This window comes from Salmo trutta, chromosome 32, assembly GCF_901001165.1.
Source record: "Salmo trutta chromosome 32, fSalTru1.1, whole genome shotgun sequence".
NCBI classification, from domain to species: Eukaryota; Metazoa; Chordata; class Actinopteri; order Salmoniformes; family Salmonidae; genus Salmo; species Salmo trutta.
In genome coordinates this window covers 11,339,844-11,366,107 of record NC_042988.1, presented here as the reverse complement: position 1 = coordinate 11,366,107, position 26,264 = coordinate 11,339,844, and the positions used below count along the sequence as shown (strand labels likewise).

General features: G+C 45.5%; 1 protein-coding gene across 1 annotated transcript in view; it reads left to right on the top strand.

Moving 5' to 3' along the window:
- The window catches only part of LOC115171065 (LIM and SH3 domain protein 1), a 43,980-nt gene that overhangs the window by 13,513 nt on the left and 4,203 nt on the right, over nt 1-26,264 (top strand). Inside the window, exons 2-5 of the mRNA XM_029727547.1 lie at nt 1,096-1,190; nt 8,296-8,380; nt 19,917-20,024; nt 25,472-25,550. Coding sequence (XP_029583407.1) covers nt 1,096-1,190; nt 8,296-8,380; nt 19,917-20,024; nt 25,472-25,550 — 367 coding nt within the window. The remainder of the gene's footprint in view (nt 1-1,095; nt 1,191-8,295; nt 8,381-19,916; nt 20,025-25,471; nt 25,551-26,264) is intronic.

Here is a 26,264-nt window from a genome sequence, read left to right as displayed (position 1 = left end):
CGATGTGAAATGGCTAGCTAGTTAGCGGGGTACGCGCTAATAGCGTTTCAAACGTCACTCGCTCTGAGACTTGGGAGTGGTTGTTCCCCTTGCTCTACATGGGTAACGCTGCTTCGAGGGTAGCTGTTGTCGATGTGTTCCTGGTTCGAGCCCAGGTAGGATCGAGGAGAGGGACGCAAGCTATACTGTTACACTGGCAATACTAAAGTACCTATAAGAACATCCAACAGTCAAAGGTATATGAAATACAAATGGTGTAGAGAGAAATAGTCCTATAAATTCCTATAATAACTACAACCTAAAACTTTTTACCTGGGAATATTGAAGACTCATGTTAAAAGGAACCACCAGCTTTCATATGTTCTCATGTTCTGAGCAAGGAACTTAAACGTTAGCTTTCTTACATGGCACATATTGCACTTTTACTTTCTTCTCCAACACTTGGTTTTTGCATTATTTAAACCAAATTGAACATGTTTCATTATTTATTTGAAGCTAAATTGATAGTATTTTTGTATTATATTAAGTTAAAATAAGTGTTAATTCAGTATTGTTGTAATTGTCATTATTACAAATAAAAAAAATTGGCCGATTTAATCGGTACCGGGTTTTTTGGGTCCTCCAATAATCTGTATCGGCGTTGAAAAATCATAATCGGTCGATCTCTAATCCTCAGTGCTGCTTTGTTCTATGAGCGAGTTCACTTTTACAGAAGATGGGTGGGGTGTCATGGTGGACGTTGGGAGTTCTCTCTAACAGTGGATGTGGCTCTGCTCTAAACGGCGTCTAGTCAGCTACTGGGCTTCACGCATGGGTTTTGCAAACACGCCACACGTCCCGTGACGTGGCTTATAAATAACCACTGTGTAGACATGCCCAGAGAAAGAGGAAGTAACCCCTCTGCGCCTGGACAAACAGACCTCTCTCTTTCTCCAGTCTCCCTCTTTCCTCCAGCTAAAAAGATGATTATGGTCTTATTCATCCACATATGTCACTTCCTGGTGTGAATATGCTGTGTGGTTTAGGTCCTCCATGCTAGCATTGAGAACAGTGAAATGAATGTCTAATCTCTCTCCCTCTCTCTCTCTCTGACAGTACTGGCACAAAGGATGCTTCAGCTGTGAGATCTGCAAAATGACTCTAAACATGAAGAATTACAAAGGCTTTGAAAAGAGACCTTACTGCAATGCGTAAGTAGTCCCCAAACCTGTGTGTGTGTGTGGGTGTGAGAGATGTAATAGAGGTTCGCAAAAGGCTCAGGAGTTCGTCCCTCTTACCAAACAGAAGTGTCTGATTTAGCCTATTGCAGAAGACTGGTCCAGAGACTGACCCAAGGTGGTGTGTGTGATGTTCCAGATCCAGCTGTGTGTACTTCAGAGCAGTGTAGAGGCTCCTCAGTTCCTCCCTTCCTTATTTCCTCATCTCCTCGCCTCCATTTCTGTGTCTCTGGCTCACCGACGAGAAGGGCTGGGTGTGGGAAAGGGCATGCTTACACCCCTCTCACACACCCCCTCCTTGTCAGGGGGCCAACAAGGAAAATTCCTTAAGTTCCTCAGCAGTGACACACACACCAGCCAACTCATGCTTCACACACACACTCCCACTCAAGCACACACACCTACGGCTGGTTAAGAATCCTTGGAATCCCTCTCTCTCCGCTCCAATCATTTTTGCCTCATCTCACGGTGTGTGTTTGGGGAAAGAAGGTGTGGCTTTCTGTTCTGACGAGCTTCTGCATTCGCTTTCCCCCTTCCCTCACGCACGCGCACAGTTAGTGACCCCCTTCCCTCACGCACGCACACAGTTAGTGACCTCCTTCCCTCACGCGCGCACACAGTTAGTGACCCCCTTCCCTCACGCGCGCGCACAGTTAGTGACCCCCTTCCCTCACGCGCGCGCACAGTTAGTGACCCCCTTCCCTCACGCGCGCGCAGTTAGTGACCCCCTTCCCTCACACGCGCGCACAGTTAGTGACCCCCTTCCCTCACGCGCGCGCACAGTTAGTGACCCCCTTCCCTCACGCGCGCGCACAGTTAGTGACCCCCTTCCCTCACGCGCGCGCACAGTTAGTGACCCCCTTCCCTCACGCGCGCGCACAGTTAGTGACCCCCTTCCCTCACGCGCGCGCGCACAGTTAGTGACCCCCTTCCCTCACGCGCGCGCGCACAGTTAGTGACCCCCTTCCCTCACGCGCGCGCGCACAGTTAGTGACCCCCTTCCCTCACGCGCGCGCACAGTTAGTGACCCCCTTCCCTCACGCGCGCACAGTTAGTGACCCCCTTCCCTCACGCGCGCGCACAGTTAGTGACCCCCTTCCCTCACGCGCGCGCACAGTTAGTGACCCCCTTCCCTCACGCGCGCGCACAGTTAGTGACCCCCTTCCCTCACGCGCGCAGCACAGTTAGTGACCCCCTTCCCTCACGCGCGCAGCGCACAGTTAGTGACCCCCTTCCCTCACGCGCGCGCGCACAGTTAGTGACCCCCTTCCCTCACGCGCGCGCGCACAGTTAGTGACCCCCTTCCCTCACGCGCGCGCGCACAGTTAGTGACCCCCTTCCCTCACGCGCGCGCGCACAGTTAGTGACCCCCTTCCCTCACGCGCGCGCGCACAGTTAGTGACCCCCTTCCCTCACGCGCGCGCGCACAGTTAGTGACCCCCTTCCCTCACGCGCGCGCGCACAGTTAGTGACCCCCTTCCCTCACGCGCGCGCGCACAGTTAGTGCCCCCCTTCCCTCACGCGCGCGCGCACAGTTAGTGACCCCCTTCCCTCACGCGCGCGCACAGTTAGTGACCCCCTTCCCTCACGCGCGCGCGCACAGTTAGTGACCCCCTTCCCTCACGCGCGCGCGCACAGTTAGTGACCCCCTTCCCTCACGCGCGCGCGCACAGTTAGTGACCCCCTTCCCTCACGCGCGCGCACAGTTAGTGGACCCCTTCCCTCACGCGCGCGCACAGTTAGTGACCCCCTTCCCTCACGCGCGCGCACAGTTAGTGACCCCCTTCCCTCACGCGCGCGCACAGTTAGTGACCCCCTTCCCTCACGCGCGCGCACAGTTAGTGACCCCCTTCCCTCACGCGCGCGCACAGTTAGTGACCCCCTTCCCTCACGCGCGCGCACAGTTAGTGACCCCCTTCCCTCACGCGCGCGCACAGTTAGTGACCCCCTTCCCTCGCGCGCGCACAGTTAGTGACCCCCTTCCCTCACGCGCGCGCACAGTTAGTGACCCCCTTCCCTCACGCGCGCGCACAGTTAGTGACATGCACTTAATTACACGTCTGGCTAGGAAAACACTCTTTAAGTAATGATACACCTTTGCAACCTTCTCCTCCGCTTCTCAATATGTTTGTCCGTCTGTCTCTCTGCCCAGAATCCAACCAGGAACACACACACATTCATTTTGAGTACTGGAGAGTAAGGGATTTTCCCATGAACTTCCTCCTTCTCCAGTCACTCTCTTAGATCCCATTCTTTCAGAGAGATCATGCGGCTTTGCCTTTAGCAGGATAATCTCTACTCTCTCCTCAGACCTCCGTTCTCCCTATCCCTCCTTCAGGAAGCAGGCCCCTCCAGACTGTTTATTGCTCTTCTTTCCGTTTGTGTAAATCCCTATTCCTTAGAGTAAACCCCATCAGCGGAGAGACTCCCCGGCTCGAACTCTACTATAACTGTGTTGTGGTTTTACTGTGATCATAGTTTTCTCTCTGCAGTGGATAGAAACCTGTTTGTTTTCACTGAACGCTGCCCACCCACAGCTGGGCTGAGAATCCCTGTGCCCTGATTAGTCGGCCAGCTCACAGGGGGATTGCAGGAGATTTAGGAGGACGGACTGATTGGAAATTCTTCTTGGCGATTTGTTTCCATGGAGTTCGAGAGCGCCTTGGGCAAGCTACTGTCATACCGTTGTTGTTCTCATGACCCCTGGATTCACAAACGCTGTAAACAAACTTTAATTGAATCAATAGTGTTTATACAGGCAGTTTCACCTTGACCAGTCCCACCATGTTCCATAGCAGGCAAATTCAAATCTGGACCTCCAAGTCAGTTCCATTGTTGATTAGGCCTGGGAGCTGCCAGGGACCTCACCATACGATATCATCACTGTACTTAGGTGCACTTACAATATGTATTGCGATTCAATACCGATTTGATGTTCCCAAAATATTGCTCTGTGTGTGTCTGCTGCAGAGAGTCGAGAGAGCATGAGAAAACGACTTTTGATCAGTCATTGGAAAGAAGTGCTGAGAACATGTTAGCTCACTGTTTAAACAAATGGAGAACAGGCTATTGGGTGAAAATGACTGCCGTTTTGGCGCGGGTACAGCCGAGTTGCACTCAATCACCCTACCTAGTTTTTATTTTATATATACAAATCGATACTTTGCGGTAAAGTACTACTGCTGAGTATCAATCTTCCCTTCTTATCGGTGACTGCGACGCCAGGCGGGTGAAAGGAATTGTCAGGACGGATACAACAGAAACCCAGCAGTACCCCGGACCTCCAGGCTCAGATTTCAATAGCCCTGTTCTGTAGTAACACAGTAGGCAAGTTTTACTTTCAGATTGTGTGTAACTGTATAGTTAATGAATAACAGAAGTCAACACAAGCCATTCTTTCTGAGAGAATTACATAATCCCAGTGTTGTTGCGGCACTGGTACATTCCACAGTTTGCCCAAGTGCTCAGTGCTAGGCCCTGATCGAAACTGACTGGATAAGAACCCAGTCAGTGAAATGTCTCAGCCAGACATTTCTGAACATTTTATCCTCTGTAATGGCTTCTGTCCGTCTCCCTGTGTGGACGTCAGTCAGACTAGAATTTACAGCGGCTCGGTCTTAGCTCCGTCTCTCTGTGTTCTGCCATCTACACCAGCTCAGTCCCATAGATAAAGCCAGATCCTTACCACACATCTACTCTATAGTACTCTGCCCCGGCCTACCTCAGAGTAGCCTCCATTGATTCCCCCCCTGACCATGATCCAGGGTCACATCAGGTATTCTCATCCCATTAAGGGGTAGGCTCATTCATTTAGCATTGGGGATACGCTGATCCTCGATCAGCTACTTTGTCCTTGAGTGCCCCTATGGACAGGAGTGGGTGTGGCCTTCCAGAAAGTTATTTTCCACCTGCTCCTAGTTCCACTATGCCAGTAACCCTTGCTGTCTCCCTTAGTGGGTTAGAGCCTGTTCTATCATGTTGGCTGTAACAGTGCAATAACGTGTGTTTGTGGCCGTCATTGATAGCAGAAGGAGGCAGCGTGTGACTCCTAACTTTGTTACACTGCAGCCTGACAGATGGATGAGTGTTATTGGTTACTGACTCAAGACTCATGCATGTACAGGCATTACATAGCCTTCACACACACACATTCTTGTATAACTGGTCCTCACAAGTATAGTTAAACTCGTCCACACACACCAAAACAAACTCAAACGCACAATGAGTATCAAGTATCTGTGTGCCAGATGCACACTCGTCTCTCTGTTCCATGCTGCAGCAGCCTAAAGCACAAAAGATGCTCTGTAGAGCACACACTAGCCACAAACCAACCAGACACACCCGTATCCCCAAATAAAACCTACAAATAATCTATTAGGACCTTTAGAATGCAGTGATTGGAGGGCACCTCAGTTTACCCAAGCCGCCCAATCACAGTCCTAGAGCTCTAATAGAACAGTAGATTACAACAGGATGCTGTTACCAAACGTTACACATGACATGGCGAACTGAGGCTTCAGCTCTCACCCTGAGCTGCCGCTAGCACAGCCAACCACTACATTTGAATGGAATTTGATAGCAGCACTCTCTCTGCCTTTTCAGGAACGTGTGTCTGAGCATACACACGGACCTGTGTGTGCTTGCACGCTCCAGTGCGAGGAAGGTTGCAGGTAGCCAGCTGTTAGAGGTAAGGCAGCAACCGGAGGGTTAACAGTTTGAATCCCGGGTCCAACAGGACAAATCGTCCATGAAGTGAGCCGGCAACCAGAAGGTTGCTGGTATCAAATCCTAGATGCCTTTGCCTGCCGTTGTGCCCTTGAGCAAGGCCCTTAACCCCCCCACAACAACAGCTCCCTGGTTGCTCAGTGTGTCAGCCCCCCCACACCTCTCCAACAAACCTGTATGTGTGTCTTTTGGAGGGGTTGGGTTAAAAGTGGAAGTCACTTTTCGGTTGGACCTTGTGTACAATTGACCAGTTTAAGTAATCTTAATCTTAATATCATACAGCCTGTAAAGTGCTCTGTTCAGCACTTTCACTATACTCTGGGCTCACACTCCCTCTCTGCTGTTTGAGCTGAGCTGTGTGCGGGCTTAAAAGTGCTTGTTAGTTCGTTTCTCCTTCCTGGTAGTAGATAATTGCACGGCATTCTTCAGAAGGCCTCATTGTTTGAGGCTTTGAGCTCGTCTGTCTCTCTACATCAGCTTAAGTATAAATTCAATTACCAAGTCGTCAAGGAAACACTAAACATATTGCCTAACTGGGATACCCCAGGCAGGGGGGGGGGGGATTCCATATGAGCAGCTAGATTCAGTTGAGGGAAACACAAATGCTTCGTTTGCAAATTATGTTGGAGTGTGCCCCCAGCTATCCATAAATAAAAAAAGGAAATTGTCGTCCGGCTTGCTTAATATAAGGAATTTGAAATGGTTTATACTTTTACTTTTGATACTTAAGTATATTTAAAACCAAATACTTTTAGATGTTTACTCAAGTAGTATTTTACTGGGTGACTTTCACTTTTACTTGAGTCATTTTCTATTACGGTATCTTTACTTTTACTCAAGTATGACAATTGAGTACCTTTTTCAACACCTGCTATGACTCAACCAGGCATTTAGTAACCTTGAAAGAAACAGCCCCCCACAACGCATACCCTCCTGCCAGTCACCTCTGGTCCCTGTTGACGGTGACAGGAGACAAATAGAAACGGACTGTTCTGTTAGAGATGTCATCTGTCTACATGGGTTCTTAATTCCCCCTTGAGACAACCTCTAACAGTGACTGAGGTTTATTTGAGCTGCCTTGCTTTTCTTCAAATTCTGGACTTCTTCAAGTCAAATCTGGACCTTGAAACCAGTTCTGTTGCTTTTTAAAAATAATTCTTCCCTTCTTACCAGGGACTGATTTTTAGACCTGGGACACCAAGTGGGTGCAATGAATTATCAGGTATAACAGAACCAGCAGTAGTCCACACCTGGTTGGTAAGATTTAAATACCCCTTTTCTAGACCAGTGGTTCTCAAACTGGAGGTCCCGAAAAGGTTTTGGGGGGGGTCGTCAGTGTGTGAATCTGAATGGGGGGGGAAAATGAAAAACACATTTTACCCCCCCCCCCCCTTCATTTTAATAGCCTCCATTTACGTTTGTATTTTACATTGATAGCTTTGCCTATTCGACCTGGTGACTAACATAAGCTTAGAGTATTGCATCAAATGATTGTCTCAAAAACATCATCTGTGCTTCAGAACCAAGAAGTTGTCTTGATTGTTGACCAATGACCAGTCATCAGCATTGGTGTGCAAAGGCGGGAAAGCGTATATCTACATTAGTGACTAGAAAGCACTTGCCTGGCAAAACCAGTACGTTTTATATATTTTCCACACAAAATACACTTCAGCAATCTGTATTAGTCGCGTCTTTGCAACAGCAATAGGCTACCTGGTGATTTCATTGGTCATTTTCATATTTCAGATGGGCTTAGTTTAGAGTGTTGTCATTATATACCTCGGTGGTACTGGTTGTATGTCTGAAGATGACTGTATCACTCTACCTTTAATACTTATGGGATGAAGATGTAACATTCTGGCAAATTTAATTCCGGTATTTGTGAGGACGAGAAAAGCTACAGACAGATCATGCTTCCTGTCCGATCCTGTAACCCGCGCTGCATACAGGTAGGCCGTATGATGCTGCTTGGCCTGGACTCCACAGAAGTAACATGTAAACCCTCGTTGAGATTGGCTGCTGACATGAATGCCATTCGGTTCAAAATGCAGGTGTAGAACTCATTTCTGTGTCTAAAGTCTACAAAATAACGAAACAAAGTCTACACCTGTTGTATTCGGCGCATGTGACGAATAACATTTCATTTGATTTATCTTGTGTTTTAGGGCTGTAATAACAGGTTACATTTGCCCAATGCACAGCGATTCGTGCATGTGCGTGAGAGCAGGTCGCGAGCTTTGAACCACTCTCTTTTCGCGGGTCGCCGGTCAGAAGGTGTGAGAACCACAGTTCTAGATGGTGTGAATGCCCTGTGCTAATGTTTTCCTCCTCCCTCTCCTGTGTGTTTTTACAGACACTACCCCAAGACAAACTTTACTTGCGTGGCCGACACTCCCGAGAACCTCCGCCTCAAACAGCAGAGCAAGATGCAGAGCCAGGTAACTAGCTACTCACCAGAACACACACACACACACACACACACACACACACACACACACACCCTTCCTATTCCATTTTACACACCGGTAGTCCCAGTTCACAGGCCTCATAAGACCGTCAGTGTGGGAGTAATTAATGATCCTCATATTGAAATTGTCTATGATGCTCTAATGATCTATGATGAGGCTCTAATGATCTATGATGAGGCTCTAATGATCTATGATGAGGCTCTAATGATCTATGATAGAGCTGGGCAGTATACAGTATTTTACTATATACTGGTATTGATGCAGGGACCGGTTTGGGTTTTTACTTTACATTCTATAACGGTATTTGAATGTTTGGTTTGTTAATTGTGATACGCCGTGTGTAATGTCCATTTTTATAGTTCACTTCGTTACTTGAGTCATCCCTCTCCGCTCCCTCTCTCCGTGCCACTTTCCACACAGACCTAGCCACGCCCCCTGTCACTCAAGGAGCGCGTTTGACGTTCCTCAACCACGAGACACTTGCGTTCAGTCTGCATGGTCAGCGCAGCACATGCAACAATGTTGACGACAACAATGCTGTTTTCACTTTGCTTCTTAATATAAATCCACTAGCGTTCTAGAATGACACTTAGTTTGTGTTTCTTACATCCGCAAACGGCTAGTTTGTATTTTCTTAGCAAGTTGCCCAAAATCTTGTGAGACTCTTAATTGTTAGTCGCTAATGCTAATAGCTAGCTAATAAATGTACTGAGTAAGAGCAAACGTAGCTAGCTAATACAGCCTGATTGTATCAGTGATGGTGTAGACCTAAATCAGCATGTTTGTGCCACCCTATCTTCTAAATCAAAGAGGAATATGCAAAGCAAGACTGTTCGCTACATGAAGTAGCTAAGAGAACATGCAATGTAGCCAAAGCTTTTTGGGTCCGCTAGGAAACACATCGAAACTTTAGTTCCTACCCTGTCACAATATCTCCTCCCTGGCATTTTAATTCATTGTCGTCTCAAGCATCACTGTATTCAAAGTGCCCACTATTGTATTCTAACTATAGAATTAGAATAGTCCTTCTATTTCCATGATTCCTGCTTGCTACTGCACTTCCCTATGGCTCAGTTGGTAGAGCATGGTGTTTGCAACGCCAGCATGATGTGTGCAACGCCAGGGTTGTGGGTTCGATTCCCACGAGGGGCCAGTATAATTTTTTTAAAATAAATGTATGAAATGTATGCATTCACTACTGTAAGTCGCTCTGGATAAGAGCGTCTGCTAAATGACTAAAATGTAAATGTAAACTGTTGGTTCTCTGCCTGTCATTGCTGATTCTCCTCCAGTCATGGTTCTCCTCCCACTCTGCTCTTTTCCCCTCTCTTTCGTTCATTCATATTTTACCTCCCCAGAAGAGACAAAGTCCCCCCTCTTTATGACGAAGAGCCTGTCTCTATTAGCATTCCTCTCATTTCCTTCCTCTTCAGATTTCACTTTTATCTCGTCCTCCTTTGACCTCCCTCCTCCTGTATCAGTGTCTTTCTGTCTCTTCCTTTCTCCCTCTTGTTTTCTTTCTCTCCCTCTCGTAAAGTATTGTAATGAGGTGTGACAGACCTCCCTACCCTGCTACCATAGCAATAGGGTTCCCGTGGCAACACTGCGGGCAGTGGTGAGGGGATAGAGAAGCGGCCCCGGTTCGCGCCACACCCTCCACCTCCATTCGCCACTAGCACTCGAATGATGAGCTAGCATGGACACACACACATGAACGTACAGTAGCTAGCTACAGACACACATACACACACACTTGCATGTTCACAGTTTCCGAGACACACGGATAGTTTGAGTCAGAGGCTATTTCCTGTCTACTCCTCTAATACTCTATGACAAGGCCTCTGCTACGGCCACACACAGTATGTCCAGGAAACGTCTACGGGAGGCTCACAAAGGACCCTTAGTCAGCCACAGTTACATGGAGTATTCCCCACACACACTTAACTCACACACAGCTACATTTTATAAATCCTTTAGTTTATATGAATAATCATGTTCTCAAGTGTGATTAGGATACGCATTTAGGAGGACAGGTTATTAGTAGTTGTTAGTTGAACGTACTAACACCCCATGTAGAAAAACACCATCTGTGCCGGTCTCTCTGATTTCCCCACCCCACCCCCCATATATCTCACTCTCTCCACCAGCTCTCTTTGCCCCAAGAGTCATGTGGACTGGAAGCGATAGTCCGACTCAGTCCTGATGCCCCCCCACTAGTGTGTCTCTCTCGTTACATCTCTTTCTCTGTATATAAAGTAAAAGGATGACTAGAAGACTAGATTTGGAGAAATGGCCACTGCAGTCAGTCACAGTCCAGACCCACGCTGATTAACAGCACCACCACCAATCCGGATTACATGCAGAGGGGATGGGCGTGTGTTTGTGTCCCTGTGTTTGTTTCTCTCTGAGTGTGCGTGTGTCGGGGTTAGCTGTGGATTAGCAGCCATATTGACTGACTGTCCCAGTGTATGTAGTCTGCTAACCAGCTCCCAGGGGGCTCCAAGAGGACTGGGAGGATCCTAGAAGTCCAGTAAACAAACAGATTGAGGCAACATGGCCACACAGAGATAAGAGACCAGCCACACACAGAGAGGAGGCTAATGGGACCACTGACAGATGCTGGAGCTAGTATCTACAGCACCAACCTACAGAGAAGATCAACCAGCTCCACATCTCTGCTACGTGTAAACAACACACACAGCCTACATCATACGACAAAGTGCAGTAGCACTAAAACGGACAAAAAACACACCACCAACTCTTTAGTGCACAGAGAGCAAATCTCCAATCTCATCTTATTATAGCAATAACAGGTGACCCAGTTTGGGTATTTTGGTCAGTTTCTTTTTCCCCTCTCTCAAAATAGACTGTCATTCTGGTACTTCCTGTGATAGAAGGCTGATTTCTATTGGCCAGGCTCTGAGGCCTGGTGGCTGCTGGAACATCTGGACATGGGTTGGAGACAGGTGGGGGGGATTTGGGGGTATTGAGAAGACTGGGGGTGAAAGGTTATGAGAGACAGTTGGCCCTAATAAAACTGTCTGGAAAATGCATTGGTTTGTCCTACTGCTAGAACAGGACAGTACAGTGTACAGTTGAAGTCGGACGTTGACATACACTTAGGTTGGAGTCATTAAAACTTGTTTTTCAACCACTCCACAAATTTCTTGTTAACAAACTATAGTTTTGGCAAGTCAGTTAGGACATCTACTTTGTGCATGACACAAGTCATTTTTCCAACTGTTTACAGACAAATTATTTCACTTATAACTCACTGTATCACAATTCCAGTGGGTCAGAAGTTGACATACACTAAGTTGACTGTGCCTTTAAACAGCTTGGAAAATTGCAGAATATGATGTAATGGCTTTAGAAGCTTCTGATTGACTCAAATGATGTCAATTAGCCTATTTGAGTTGTACCTTTGGATGTGTTTCAAGGCCTACCTTCAAACTCAGTGCCTCTTTGCTTGATGTTATGGGAAAATCAAAAGGAAGCAGCCAAGCCCTCAGAAAAACATTTGTAGACCTCCACAAGTCTTGTTCATCCTTGGTAGCAATTTCCAAATGCCTGAAGGTACCACGTTCATCTGTACAAACAATAGTACGCAAGTATAAACACCATGGGACCACGCAGCCGTCATACTGCTCAGGAAGGAGACGCGTTCTGTCTCCTAGAGATGAACGTACTTTGTTGCGAAAAGTGCAAATCAATTCCAGAACAACAGCAAAGGACCTTGTGAAGATGCTGGAGGAAACAAGTACAAAAGTATCTATATCCACAGTAAAAAGAGGCCTATATTGGCATAACCTGAAATGCCGCTCAGCAAGGAAGAAGTCACTGTTCCAAAACCGCCATAAAAAAGCCAGACTACGGTTTGCAACTGCACTTGGGGACAAAGATCGTACTTTTTGGAGAAATGTCCTCTGGTCTGATGAAGCAAAAATAATAGAACCGTTTGGCCAAAATGACCATCGTTATGTTTGGAGGAAAAAGTGGGAGGCTTGCAAGCTGAAAAACACCATCCCAACCGTGAAGCACGGGGGTGGCAGCATCATGTTGTGGTGGTGCTTTGCTGCAGGAGGGACTGGTACACTTCACAAAATAGATGGCATCATGAGGATGGAAAATTATGTGGATATATTGAAGCAACATCTCAAGACATCAGTCAGGAAGTAAAAGCTTTGGTCGTAAATGGGTCATCCAAATGGACAATGACCCAAGCATACTTCCAAAGTTGTGGCAAAATGGCTTAAGGACAACAAAGTCAAGGTATTGGAGTGGCCTTTACAAAGCCCTGACCTCAATCCTATAGAAAATGTGTGGGCAGAACTGAAATAGCGTGTGCGAGCAAGGTGGCCTACAAACCTGACTCAGTTACACCAGCTCTGTCAGGAGGAATGGGCTGAAGTTTACCCAACGTATTGTGGAAAGCTTGTGGAAGGCTACCCAAAACATTTGACCCAAGTTAAACAATTTAAAGGCAATGCTACCAAATACTAATTGAGTGTATGTAAACTTCTAACCCACTGGGAATGTGATGAAAGAAATAAAAGCTGAAATAAATCATTCTTTCTATTATTATTCTGACATTTCAAATTCTTAAAATAAAGTGGTGATCCTAACTGACCTAAGACAGGGAATTTTTACTAGGATTAAATGTCAGGCATTGTGAAAAACTGAGTTAAAATGTATTTGGCTAATGTGTATGTTAACTTCCGACTTCAATTGTATTTAGTAGACTACAGTATAGGGATTGACGGAACATCTGAAAGGCAGTCAGCAGTGCTCAATTTGGTTGCCTGACTGTTATGATCACATACAGTGCATTCGGAAAGTATTCAGACCCCTTGACTTATTCCACATTTTGTTACATTGGTGCCTTATTCTAAATTGGGTTAAATTGTTTTTTCCCCCCCCTCACCATTCTACACACACTATCCCATAATGACGAGGCAAAAACAGTTTTTTAAGAAATGTTTGCAAATGTATATATTTATATAAAAAATAGCACATTTACATAAGTATTCAGACCCTTTACTCAGGACTTTGTTGAAGCACATTTAGCAGCAATTTAGTCTCGAGTCGTCTTGGGTACGACGGTACAAGCTTGGCACACCTGCATTTGGGAAGTTTCACATTCTTCTCTGTAGATCCTCTCAATCTCGTGTCAGGTTGGTTGGGGAGCGTCGCTGCACAGCTATTTTCAGGTCTCTCCAGAGATGTTGGATTGGGTTCAAGTCCGGGCTCTGCCTGGGCCACTCAAGGACATTCAGAGACTTGTCCCAAAGCCACTCCTGCATTGTCTTGGCTGTGTGCTTAGGGTCATTGCCCTGTTGAAAGGTGAACCTTTGCCCCAGTCTGAGGTCCTGAGTGCTCTGGAGCAGGATTTCATCAAGGATCTCTCTGTACTTTGCTCCGTTCAGCTTTTCCTCGATCCTGACTAGTCTCCCAGTCCCTGCTTCTGAAAAACATCCCCACAACATGCTGCCACCACTATGCTTCACTGTAGGGATGGTGCCAGGTTTCCTCCAGTTGGCATTCAGGCTGGAGTTCAAGCTTGGTTTTATCAGACCAGAGAATCTTGGTCTGAATACTTATGTAAAGGGTCTGAATACTTATGTAAATAAGTTAGTCCTGTTTTTTATTTTTAATAAATGTGCAAAGATTTCTACAAACCTGTTTTTGCTTTGTCATTATTGAGTATTGTGTGTAGATTGAGGATTTTTTTTATTTAATCAATTTTAGAATAAGGCTGTAACAAAATGTGGAAAAAGTCAAGGAGTCTGAATACTTTCCAAATGCACTGTATGCCCAGAAATTCAAATTAGCTGTTGACACTCAAAACATATGTACAATTTCTGTCTTCCACTGAAACACGAGAGGAACCAGAAATCTCAAATGTTGTAAGGAGAGAGGGTGTAGCCTATATTTAGTCATTTAGCACAAATGGGACCCACACACATTGTGAATCATGACCCAGTCATCTCCTGCCTTTCCTCACAAGGTGTGTGTGTGTGGGGGGGTGGGGGGAAGAGGACAGGTCAGCAGTCAGGTGACCTGTGTGGTCAAGGAGCATTTAGAGCCGCAGACCCTGACCAACATGTCAGCATGGGTTCCAATCTGGCCCAGAGTGCACTTCTACCTAGTTTCCACTTTCCTGTCTACCAATAAACCCATCAAATACATTTTTACATTTTTTTACATTTTAGTAATTTAGCAGACGCTCTTATCCAGAGCGACTTACAGTAGTGAATGCATACATTTCATACATTTTTTTCTCCCCTTGTACTGGTCCCCCGTGGGAATTGAACCCACAACCCTGGCGTTGCAAGCACCATGCTCTACCAACTGAGCCACACGGGACCACATAGGGAGTGGGACTGCCCCAATCCTTAGAACAGCGCTGGCTGGCTGGCTGTAAGAGATGAGTGTAGTCGTAGAAATATAATATATAGATTGTATTTCTTTAAGTGTGAGACTGGTCAGAGTGCTGCTTGGTAATGGATTACTGCAGCAGGCTCTTCCAGGGGTGGGCCAGGCAGGCGGATATTAGTTATTGGTGCAGTCTAGCACCAGAGAGAAGTGATTGTCAATGTTGACATGTTACTGGGACTGTTATGTTTCATTATGAACCTGAGTATGTACTTCTGTGTGTGTATGTGTTGGTAGTTAATTAGTGTGTTTGTTTACTGTAGTGTGTATGAATCCACAAGTGTTGCCTCAGTGGCACAGTAGACCAGCTGTGTGTGAGGGAGAGCTGCTGTGTTCATTGTCATTAGAGTGATACCCATCTGATTCTACATGGGCTGGCCACTTCCTCTCATATTGAGGGTCACACTGGGAAGGGAGGGGTAAGCACGCACAAAGGCCTATGCATCATGGTTTCCGTTAACTGGTAATAGCCGGCTTTTAGCTGTAAATTATTGTCTTATAAATAGAAAAGCCGATAAATAAAATTGGCGCTGGCCAATTTTCCAGGAGAATAAATCTAATTTGCGAAATAATGCTTTTTTACTATTTGGTGGAAATACCAGTCAATGTAAATACATTTGACTGGTTATTAGTCTTTAGGTTAATTTGTATAACATGTCAGACAGAATGAGAGCATATGGTGCTTTAAAAACAACTGAGAACTTCAGGTCAGTAAGTTGGACCTCTAGGAGGCCCGAGTTCCAGACTTGGAATTCTGAGTTGGATGACTGTTCAAAACTAGTTTTCCCAGTCGGAGCTAGTTTAAAAAAAAAAAGATTTATTTATCGTGCTTGAAGCATTGCGAAGAGCTGCTGGCAAAATGCACGAAAGTGCTGTTTGAATGAATGCTTACGAGCCTGCTGGTGCCTACCACCGCTCAGTCAGACTGCTCTATCAAATAATAGACTTAATTATAATATAATAAACACACAGAAATACGAGCCTTTGGTCATTAATATGGTCAAATCCGGAAACGATCATTTCGAAAACGAAACGTTTATTTCAGTGAAATACGGACCGTTACGTATTTTATCTAACGGGTGGCAACCCTAAGTCTAAATGTTCCTGTTACATTGCACAACCGTCAATGTTATGTCATAATTACGTACAATTCTGGCAAATTAGTTTGCAACGAGCCAGGCGGCCCAAACGGTTGCATATACCCTGACTCTGCGTGCAATGAACGCAAGAGAAGTGACACAATTTCACCTGGTTAATATTGCCTGCTAACCTGGATTTCTTTTAACTAAATATGCAGGTTTAAAAATATTTACTTCTGTGTATTGATTTTAAGAAAGGCATTGATGGTTAGGTACAGTCGTGCAACGATTGTTTTTTTTTGTAAATGCGCTTTTGTTAAATCATCCCCCGTTTCGCGAAGTCGGCTGTCTTTGTTAGGAAGAAATAGTCTTCACACAGTTCGCAACGAACCAGGCGGCCCAAACTGCTGCATATACCCTGACTCTGTTGCAAGAGGTGACACATTTTCCCTAGTTAAAATAAATTCATGTTAGCAGGCAATATTAACTAAATATGCAGGTTTAAAAATATATACTTGTGAATTGATTTTAAGAAAGACAATGATGTTTATGGTTAGGTACACGTTGGAGCAACGACAGTCCTTTTCGCGAATGTGCACCGCATCGATTATATGCAAAGCAGGACAGGCTAGATAACTAGACATGGTTGATGATATTACTAGTTTAACTAGTGATTATGATTGATTGTTTTTTATAAGATAAGTTTAATGCTAGCTAGCAACTTACTTTGGCTTCTTACTGCATTCGCGTAACAGGCAGGCTCTTCGTGGAGTGCAATGTAAAGCAGGTGGTTCGAGCGTTGGACTAGTTAACCGTAAGGTTGCAAGATTGAATCCCCGAGCTGACAAGGTAAAAATCTGTCGTTCTGCCCCTGAACAAGGCAGTTAACCCACCGTTCCTAGGCAGTTATTGAAAATAAGAATGTGTTCTTAACCTCTCTAGGGAAGGTGGGACGAAATCGAGAGCGCCAGATTTTAAAACCACAAAATGTCATAATTCAAAGTTCTCAAACAGGACTATTTTACACCATTTTATAGATGCACTTCTCCTGAATCGAACCACGTTGTCCGATTTCCAAAAGGCTTTACAGCGAAAGCGTTAGATTATGTTATGAGAGTACATAGACACAAATAACCACACAGCCATTTTCCAAGCAACTAGCATGCATCACAAATACACAAAACACAGCTAAATGAGGCACTAACCTTTGACGATCTTCATCAGATGACACTCCTAGGACATTATGTTATACAATACATGCATTTTTTTTCGATAAAGTTCATATTTACATATAAAAACAGCATTTTACATTGCCGCGTGACGTTCAGAAAATATTTTGCCTCCAATACTGCCGGTGAATCAGCACCACAATGTACAAGAATACTCGTCAAAAACATTGATAAAATATTAAACAGTCATTCAAAGAATTATAGATTAACATCTCCTGAATGCAACCGCATTGCCAGATTTCAAAATAACTTTACTGGGAAATCACACTTTGCAATAATCTGAGTACTGAGCTCAGAAGAAAACACTAGGCGATACAGATAGCCGCCATGTTGAAGTCATCTAAATTAATAAATAGTATTAGAAATATCCAAAAAGTTTTTGGAATGGAGCATCCTCTCTCGTGAACGTGCCCCAATAAAGTGATGTCATACCCTGGTCTCCAAGTTCCATGTCTTCTCATTCGGTCTCTGTTCATTGTAGACGCTTCAAACAACTTCCTAAAGACTGTTGGCATCTAGTGGAAGCCTTAGGAAGTGCAAAATGAACCCTAACTCACCGTGCGTTCGAATGGCAATGACTTGAAAGGACTACAAGCACCAGAATTCTCACTTCCTGCTTAGATTTTTCTCCGTTTTTTGCCTGCCATATGAGTTCTGTTATACTCACATTCAAACAGTTTTAGAAACTTCAGAGTGTTTTCTATCCAAATCTACTAATAATATGCATATTCCAGTTCCTGGGCCCGAGTAGTAGGCTGTTTAATTTGGGTACGTTTTTCATCCGGCCGTGAAAATACTGCCCCCTACCCTAGTGAAGTTAACTGACTTGCCTAGTTAAATAAAGGTGGGAAAAAAAATAAAATCGGTGCCCAAAAATACCGATTTCCGATTGTTATGAAAACTTTAAATCGGCCATTCCGATTAATCGGTCGACCTCTAGTCCTGTCTGGTCCAGCGACGGTGGGTGTGTGCCCATAGGCGACGTTGTTGCCAGTGATGTCTGGCGAGGACCTGCCTTACAACAGGCCTACAAGCCCTCAGTCCAGCCTCTCTCAGCCTATTGCGGACAGTCTGAGCACTGATGGCAGGATTGTACGTTCCTGGTGTAACTCAGGCAGTTGTTGCCATCCTGTACCTGACCCGCAGGTGTGATGTTCGGATGTTCCGATCCTGTGCAGGTGTTGTTACACGTGGCCTGCCACTGCGAGGACGATCAGCTGTCCGTCCTGTCTCCTTGTAGCGCTGTCTTTGACATCTCACAGTACGGACATTGCAATTTATTGCCCTGGCCACAGCTGCAGTCCTCATGCCTCCTTGCAGCATGCCTAAGGCACGTTCACGCAGATGAGCAGGGACCGTGGGAATCTTTCTTTTGGTGTTATTCAGAGTCAGTAGGAAGGCCTCTTCGGTGTCCTAAGTTTTCATAACTTTGACCTTAGTTGCCTACCGTCTGTAAGCTGTTAGTGTCATAATGACTTCCACAGGTGCATGTTCATTAATTGTTTATGGTTCACTGAACAAGCATGGGAAACAGTGTTTAAACCCTTTACAATGAAGATCTGTGAAGTTATTTGGATTTTTACAAATTTCCTTTGAAAGACGGGGTCCTGAAAAGGGACGTTTCTTTTTTTCCTGAGTTTATTATGAGGCATGTCTTACCTTGTTTCAAAGTAGCCTAGCCAAAATGTGCAGTTATTTTAAATAAACTTTAATTGGCCGGTATCCAAAGGCACAATTTTAGTCGTATTAGCAACCCATGCTAGTTGTTGAATATTAGACCTAACCCTCTTAATGTCTAACGGATGTTTTCATCTTTCACATCAAACTGCTCACATGTGCGGTGCGTTTTCCAGCTAATTGCATTATGGGACATACATTTGCGCGTGTCCTACTGCCTTGTGCGCATTGCTGCAATTTTAAAATGTTAAGAATGAATAGTATCAACATTTTAAGCTAAAAGTTCTGATCTGTTTCATCGGACTCACTGCTTTTTAAAAAATTTTGTTTTTATATATTTAGCCTTGGCCTACTGGTTGTATGAATTTAGGATCTGTCATCCCACAACTATCCCAGAATCTGTTTGGAATAGGATATTTCTTTCTCAACAAACTGACCAATAGAATAGGTCAACTTTTTCTACTATGGGGGACAGTAGATTGACATAGGGTAGTGATTTTCCTGCTCATTTGGCCTACTTGTCTTGTTGGCTGAGGTGCCCTCTGTTGTACACACACCTCTTGGTGTGACCTTATTAGGCTATGTCAGCACATCCTGTGTGTATGGTCTCACTGCCCTGGCAACAGGAAGTGACTGTCACCACCACTTCTGAGGGAGGGCGGGCGGGCCGCGCACGCTAAAAATCATGAACTATAGCCTGTTTATTTACATTCTAGTTATATGTACATATAACTACTCTTAATTACCTCGTGCTCCTGCACATCAACTCGGTACTGGTACCCTGTGTAAACAGCCATGTTATCGTTACTCATTGTGTATTTATTACTTGTTATTGCTTCTCTATTTTCTCTGCATTGTTTGCACCCGTAAGTAAACATTTCACTGTTAGTCTACACCTGTTGTTGCTGATGTAAAAATGGCTTTATAAATACATTTGATTTGTTTACAAAGCATGTACCAAAATAAAATGTGATTTGATCTTATTTTTGACTCTCTTGAAGTGTGTGTGTGTGTGTGTGTGTGTGTGTTAGGATTTACAGTGACTATACAGTGTGGTCTGACCGGGTGTGACTGTGTGTGTTCCAGGTGCAGTACAAGGAGGAGTTTGAGAAGAACAAAGGGAAAGGTTTCAGTGCTGTGGCCGACACGCCAGAGATGCAGAGAATCAAGAAAACACAGGACCATATCAGCAACGTACGTCTATCTGTCAACGCTCACAGTACCTATCACAGGACAGGATCTCTCTCCCTCACCCTCAGGTTGTCTCAAATGGAACCCTGGTCAGAGTAGTGCACTATCGGGATCAGGGTGCCATTTGGGACTCAGACTAACACTGCCCACCCACTAAATATTCTGAGTGGGTGCCAAATATCACAAGTGCCCAGCCTTTGTACGGGGGCGTGCCTGTCTTTTTGTCTCTTATCTGCAGTGCTGGCTCCTTTGACCGCTCACGCTCTCTCTCGCTCTGTCATATATACACTACATGGCCAAAAGTATGTGGACACCTGCTCATCGACCACCTCATACCAAAATCATGAGCCTTGATATGGAGTTGGTCCCCCCCAGCTGCTGTAACAGCCTCCACTCTGTTGGGAAGGCTTTCCACTAGATGTTGCAACATTGCTGCGGGGACTTGCTTCCATTCAGCCACAAGTGCATAAGTGAGGTCGGGCACTGATTTTGGGGATTAGGCCTGGCTCACAGTCTGCGTTCCAATTCATCCCAAAGATGTTCGATGGGGTTGAGGTCAGGCCTCTGTGCAGGCCAGTCAAGTTCTTCCACACTGATCTCGACAAACCATTTCTGTATGGACCTTGCTTTTTGCACAGGGGCGTTGTCATGCTGAAACAGGAAAGGGCCTTCCCCAACTGTTACCACAAAGTTGGAAGCACAGAATCGTTTAGAATGTCATTGTATGCTGTAGCGTTAAGATTTCCCTTCACTGGAACTAAGGGGTCTATCCCGAACCATGAAAAACAACCCCAGACCATTATTCCTCTTCCACCAAACTTTACAGCTGGCACTATACATTGGGGCAGGTAGTGTTCTCCTGGCATCTGCCAAACCCAGATTCGTCCGTCAGACTGCCAGATGGTGAGATGTGATTCATTACTCCAGAGAACACAATTCCACTGCTTCAGAGTCCAATGGCAGCGAGGTTTACACCACTCCAGCTGACGCTTGGCAATGCACGTGGTGATCTTAGGCGTATATGCAACTGCTCGGCCATGGAAACCCATTTCATGAAGCTCCCGACGAAAAGTTTTTGTGCTGACTTTGCTTCCAGAGGCAGATTGGAAGTCAGTAGTCAGTGTTTTAGTCGAGAACAGATGATTTTTAAGAGCTTCAGCACACAGCGGTCCCGTTCTGTGAGCTTGTGTGGTCTACCACTTCGCGGCTGAGCCGTTGTTGCTCCTAGACGTTTCCACTTCACAATAACAGCACTTACAGTTGACCGGGGCAGATCTAGTAGGGCAGGAATTTGACTAACGGACTTGTTGGAAAGGTGGCATCCTATGACGGTGCCACATTGGAATTAACTGGGCTCTTCAGTAAGGCCATTCTGCTGCTGATGTTTGTCTATGGATTTTGCATGGCTTTGTGCTCAATTTTATACGCCTGTCAGCAACAGGTGTGGCTGAAATAGCCTAATCCACGAATTTCAAGGAGTGTCCACATACTTTTAGCCATTTAGTGTGTGTGTTATGTACAGTCGTGGCTAAAAGTTTTGAGAATGACACAAATATTAATTGTTACAAAGTTTGCTGCTTCAGTGTCTTTAGATATTTTTGTCAGATGTTACTATGGAATACTGAAGTATAAATTACAAGCAATTGTCAGAGGCTTTTATTGACAATTACATGAAGTTGATGCAGTGTGTCTATTTTTGTGTTGACCCTTCTTTTTCAAGACCTCTGCAATCCACCCTGGCATGCTGTCAATTAACTTCTGGGGCACATCCTGACTGATGGTTGGCAGCCCATTCTTGTATAATCAATGCTTGGAGTTTGTCAGAATTTGTGGGTTTTTGTTTGTCCACCTGCCTCTTGAGGATTGACCACCAGTTCTCGATGGAATTAAGGTCTGGGGAGTATCCTGGCCATGGACCCAAAATATTGATGTTTTGTTCCCCGAGCCACTTAGTTAACACTTTTGCCTTATGGCAAGGTGCTCCATCATGCTGGAAAAGGCATTGTTCATCACCAAACTGTTCCTGGATGGTTGGGAGAAAATGCTCTCATTGGTACCATTCTTTATTCATGGCTGTGTTCTTAGGCAAAATTGTGAGAAGCCCACTCCCTTGGCTGAGAAGCAACCCCACACATGAATGGTCTCAGGATGCTTTACTGTTGGTATGACACAGGACTGATGGTAGCGCTCACCTCATCTTCTCCAGACAAGCTTTTTTCTGGATGCCCCAAACAATCGGAAAGGGGATTCATCAGAGAAAATGACTTTACCCCAGTCCTCAGCAGTCCAATCCCTGTACCTTTTGCAAAATATCAGTCTGTCCCTGATGTTTTTCCTGGAGAGAAGTGGCTTCTTTGCTGCCCTTCTTGACACCAGGCCATCCTCCAAAAGTCTTCGCCTCACTGTGCGTGCAGATGCACTCACACCTGCCTGCTGCCATTCCTGAGCAAGCTCTGTACTGGTGGTGCCCCGATCCCGCAGCTGAATAAACTTAGGAGACGGTCCTGGTGCTTGCTGGACTTTCTTGGGCGCCCTGAAGCCTTCTTCAAAACAATTGAACCGCTCTCCTTGAAGTTCTTGATGATCCGATAAATGGTTGATTTAGGTGCAATCTTACTGGCAGCAATATCCTTGCCTCTGAAGCCCTTTTTGTGCAAAACAATGATGACGGCACGTGTTTCCTTGCAGGTAACCATGATTGACAGGGGAAGAACAATGATTCCGAGCACATCCTCCTTTTGAAGCTTCAAGTCAGTTATTTGAACTCAATCAGCATGACCGAGTGATCACCAGTCCTCGTCAACACTCACACCTGTGTTAACGAGAGAATCACTGACATGTCAGCCGGTCCTTTTGTGGCAGGGCTGAAATGCAGTGGAAATGTTTTTGGGGGATTCAGTTCATTTGAATGGCAAAGAGGGACTTTGCAATAATTGCAATTCATCTGATCACTCTTCATAACATTCTGGAGTATATGCAAATTGCCATCATACAAACTGAGGCAGCAGACTTTGTGAAAATTAATATTTGTGTCATTCTCAAAACTTTTGGCCACGACTATGTATTCATGCACCTCCTTACCACTGATGTGCAGATTGTCTCTTAGTCCAGAAGTGCTGTGTGAAGCCTGGGCACAGGGTTATGTTACTGTGTCCCTCTGTGGTCCTCTGTTGCAGAAGGCTGCTGCCTAGGGCCTTGCTTGCTCTGGCAGACCAGGGACACACATCCTGACATCGCAGCACATAGTTGCCCTGCTCGGTCTTCTCTAATGACTTAATGAGTGTGGAGGGTGTTGGTTAATTACTGCTTTCATACAGGATCAGATCCTGTGTGTCTGAGACGGTGGAAACAGACACACACACACCACACACACACACACACACACACACACACACACACACACACACACACACACACACACATCAACACTTCTACAACCACAGGCAAATAAAGACAAATACAGAGAAGAGAAACCTCATGAGAAGTCTGTTACAATGTCCCAGCTGTTAGCAGTGTGTGTGGACAGACTAAGCCAAGGGACGCGGCTGATGATCTCTGTCTTTCTCTCCCTCCTTTCCCCTTTTTCTCTCCCTCCTTTCCCCACTTTCTCTCCCTCCTCCTCGGATGTACCCACACTCAGTAGGCCACAGAGAGACAGACATGTCCATCTCTCTTTGAAATGTGAGATGTCCAACTCCAGCCCCCTCTCGTTCACAGCTGTCTGTCTGGACTCGTCCCCGTCTCTCTCTCCTTATCTCTCTGTCATATGACTGTAATTGACATTCATTTAGAACGTTCACTAAATTCTCCATCCCCCTCTCCCTTCCTACCTCCTCTTACTTTCTACTGATTCATGTAGTGAAGGTTAAGAGGAAGGGGCGGGGGGCTCTTTTGTGTCCGGGATTGGGACTGGCTTGGACTGGGATTTTCCTGTTCTCTCACACACACACCATCTGTGTACAGCCTTCAAAACAAACAGAAGTAATGTCAGACTCTCTCACGTAACATGTTGCTCGCTCTGTCTCGCATAAAAACTCTTCTCAGTCACTGAACGCAATGTCATCACTCACACTTAACACTGGCATCTCCTCCAGTCAGTCAGTGAATACACTCTTCTCTGACACTCTGAACACACTGGCCTCTTTCACCCACCTAGGGAGGGAGGGGGCAGAATCTAGGCTGTGTGAGTGTCAGTCTGATCGTTCAGTCAGGCTGGGAATATGAGTAGGGCTGTTATACTGCAGTAAAGGATCCGTCTCTCTCAGGTTTATTGGTCATTGAGATGAATGCTGTCTGTCTCTGATGTTGACTGGGTTGATATATTATTGGTGCTGCTGGTTGTGATGCAGCTTTGATTTACCTGAATAAACAAGGAAAGCATGTCCTGCCATCCAGGACCTCTATACCAGGCGGTGTCAGAAGAAGGCCCTAAAAATTGTCAGACTCCTGCCACCCTAGTCATAGACTGTTCTCTCTGCTACCGCATGGCAAGCGGTACCGGAGCGCCAAGTCTAGGTCCAAGAGGCTTCTAAACAGCTTCTACCCCCAAGCCATAAGACTCCTGAACATCTAATCAAATGGCTACCCACACTATTTGCATTGCCCCCCCCCCCCCCCCCCCCCCTTCAGTCCTCTGTTATGCATAGTCACTTTAACTCTACCTACATGTACATATTACCTCGACTAACCGGTGCCCCCGCACATTGACTCTGTAGCGGTACCCCCTGTTTATAATCTCGTTATTGTTATTTTACTACTGCTCTTTAACTACTTGTTACTTTTTATTTCTTATTTGTATTTTTTAAACTGCATTGTTGGTTAGGGGCTTGTAAGATGAAGTAAGCATTTAACTGTAAGGTCTTCAACTGTTGTATTCGGCGCATGTGACTAATTAAAATTTGATTTGACATTCTCACCCACTATTTTTGTTAGGCACTATATATTTTGCACCATTCTTTTCTGTCTTCCTCCTTTGGGTCTCTGTTACTCTTTCAGTTTCTTACCCTCGCTTTAGGCCTGTCGCTCTCGCTCTCCAACTCTCTCCACTTTTTCTCATTTCACCTGTTCCTCGTGATGTGTCAGCAAGCGTTGCTAGGCAGCGCTGAGGTCACCCAACTTCCGACTGCGATGTCATTTCCTGTGTCAGCAGGCCTATTGTAGAAACAGAGAAGCACGTAGCCTAGCACTGTAGCGCCCCACCTATTACACACGCAGCCCGCCTTCCTGGGGAGGGATCTGGAGACACCTGCTGGACACGACGGGAACTGCACTATTTCCCTGCTCTAAATAGCGATCTGCTGGACTGGTAGTCAACAGGATGCAATCAGGGTTTTCTTATCAAACTAAGCAGCACCATACATGACATCTGGGTATTATATCTAGTCACTCTGTATTAGAGCTAAATGACAAATGTCACAATGTAAATATAATGTGTGTGTGTGTGTACACAGATTAAGTACCATGAGGAGTTTGAGAAGAACAGGATGGGAGGAGAAATCCCATCTCCCCAGCCCAACAGCCCCAATCCAGGTACACATGCTGTCTCTCTCTCTCTCTCTCTCTCTCTCTCTCACACACAAACACACAAACTATGAAAATACATGTATTAAAGTTGCACGATGCCATTTCTTGGTTGCTAAAATTCTAATGGTTTGCCTAATTTCACAAGCAAGTAAAGTGTAGAGAATCATTGTACCATCTAAAATATATTTTCCACCACCAAAATGTGGTTACATTTTGCAGCTTTAACATCAGCGAGAGTAGACAAATGGTTACATTTATCCCTGGGCATAAAATGTTTGCTCTTTCTGCTCTGTGGACAGTTCCTGTTTTTAGCACACATGAATACAATGATTGTGAGCTAGTGGTTAACCTGTGCATTCGCTGTGTACATGTTGTCACCTCTCAATATCACAGCGAGTCATTGTTATAATAATTGACTGAAAGGCGCTAAATGATGGCTGCATGTTTTGACTTGCTGTGCTGTGGAATTCTCTGTATCAGAGCCCTGGGGCTGACCAATGAGATGCCAGTTAGATGGAGAGGTAGAGGGGGGGAATACAGCAGGAGGAGATGAGAGACGGGGGGGGATTGTTTCAGAGTGCCGGGGAATGGGGGATCCCATTTGTCAGAGTGAATAGCCAAAAATGTCTATCCTTCACTCTGATTCAATCTCTCCCTCTCACAATTCTCTCTCCCCAACTCACTCTCGCTATCTCTGGCTGTTTCTTCCCTCTCTCCTTT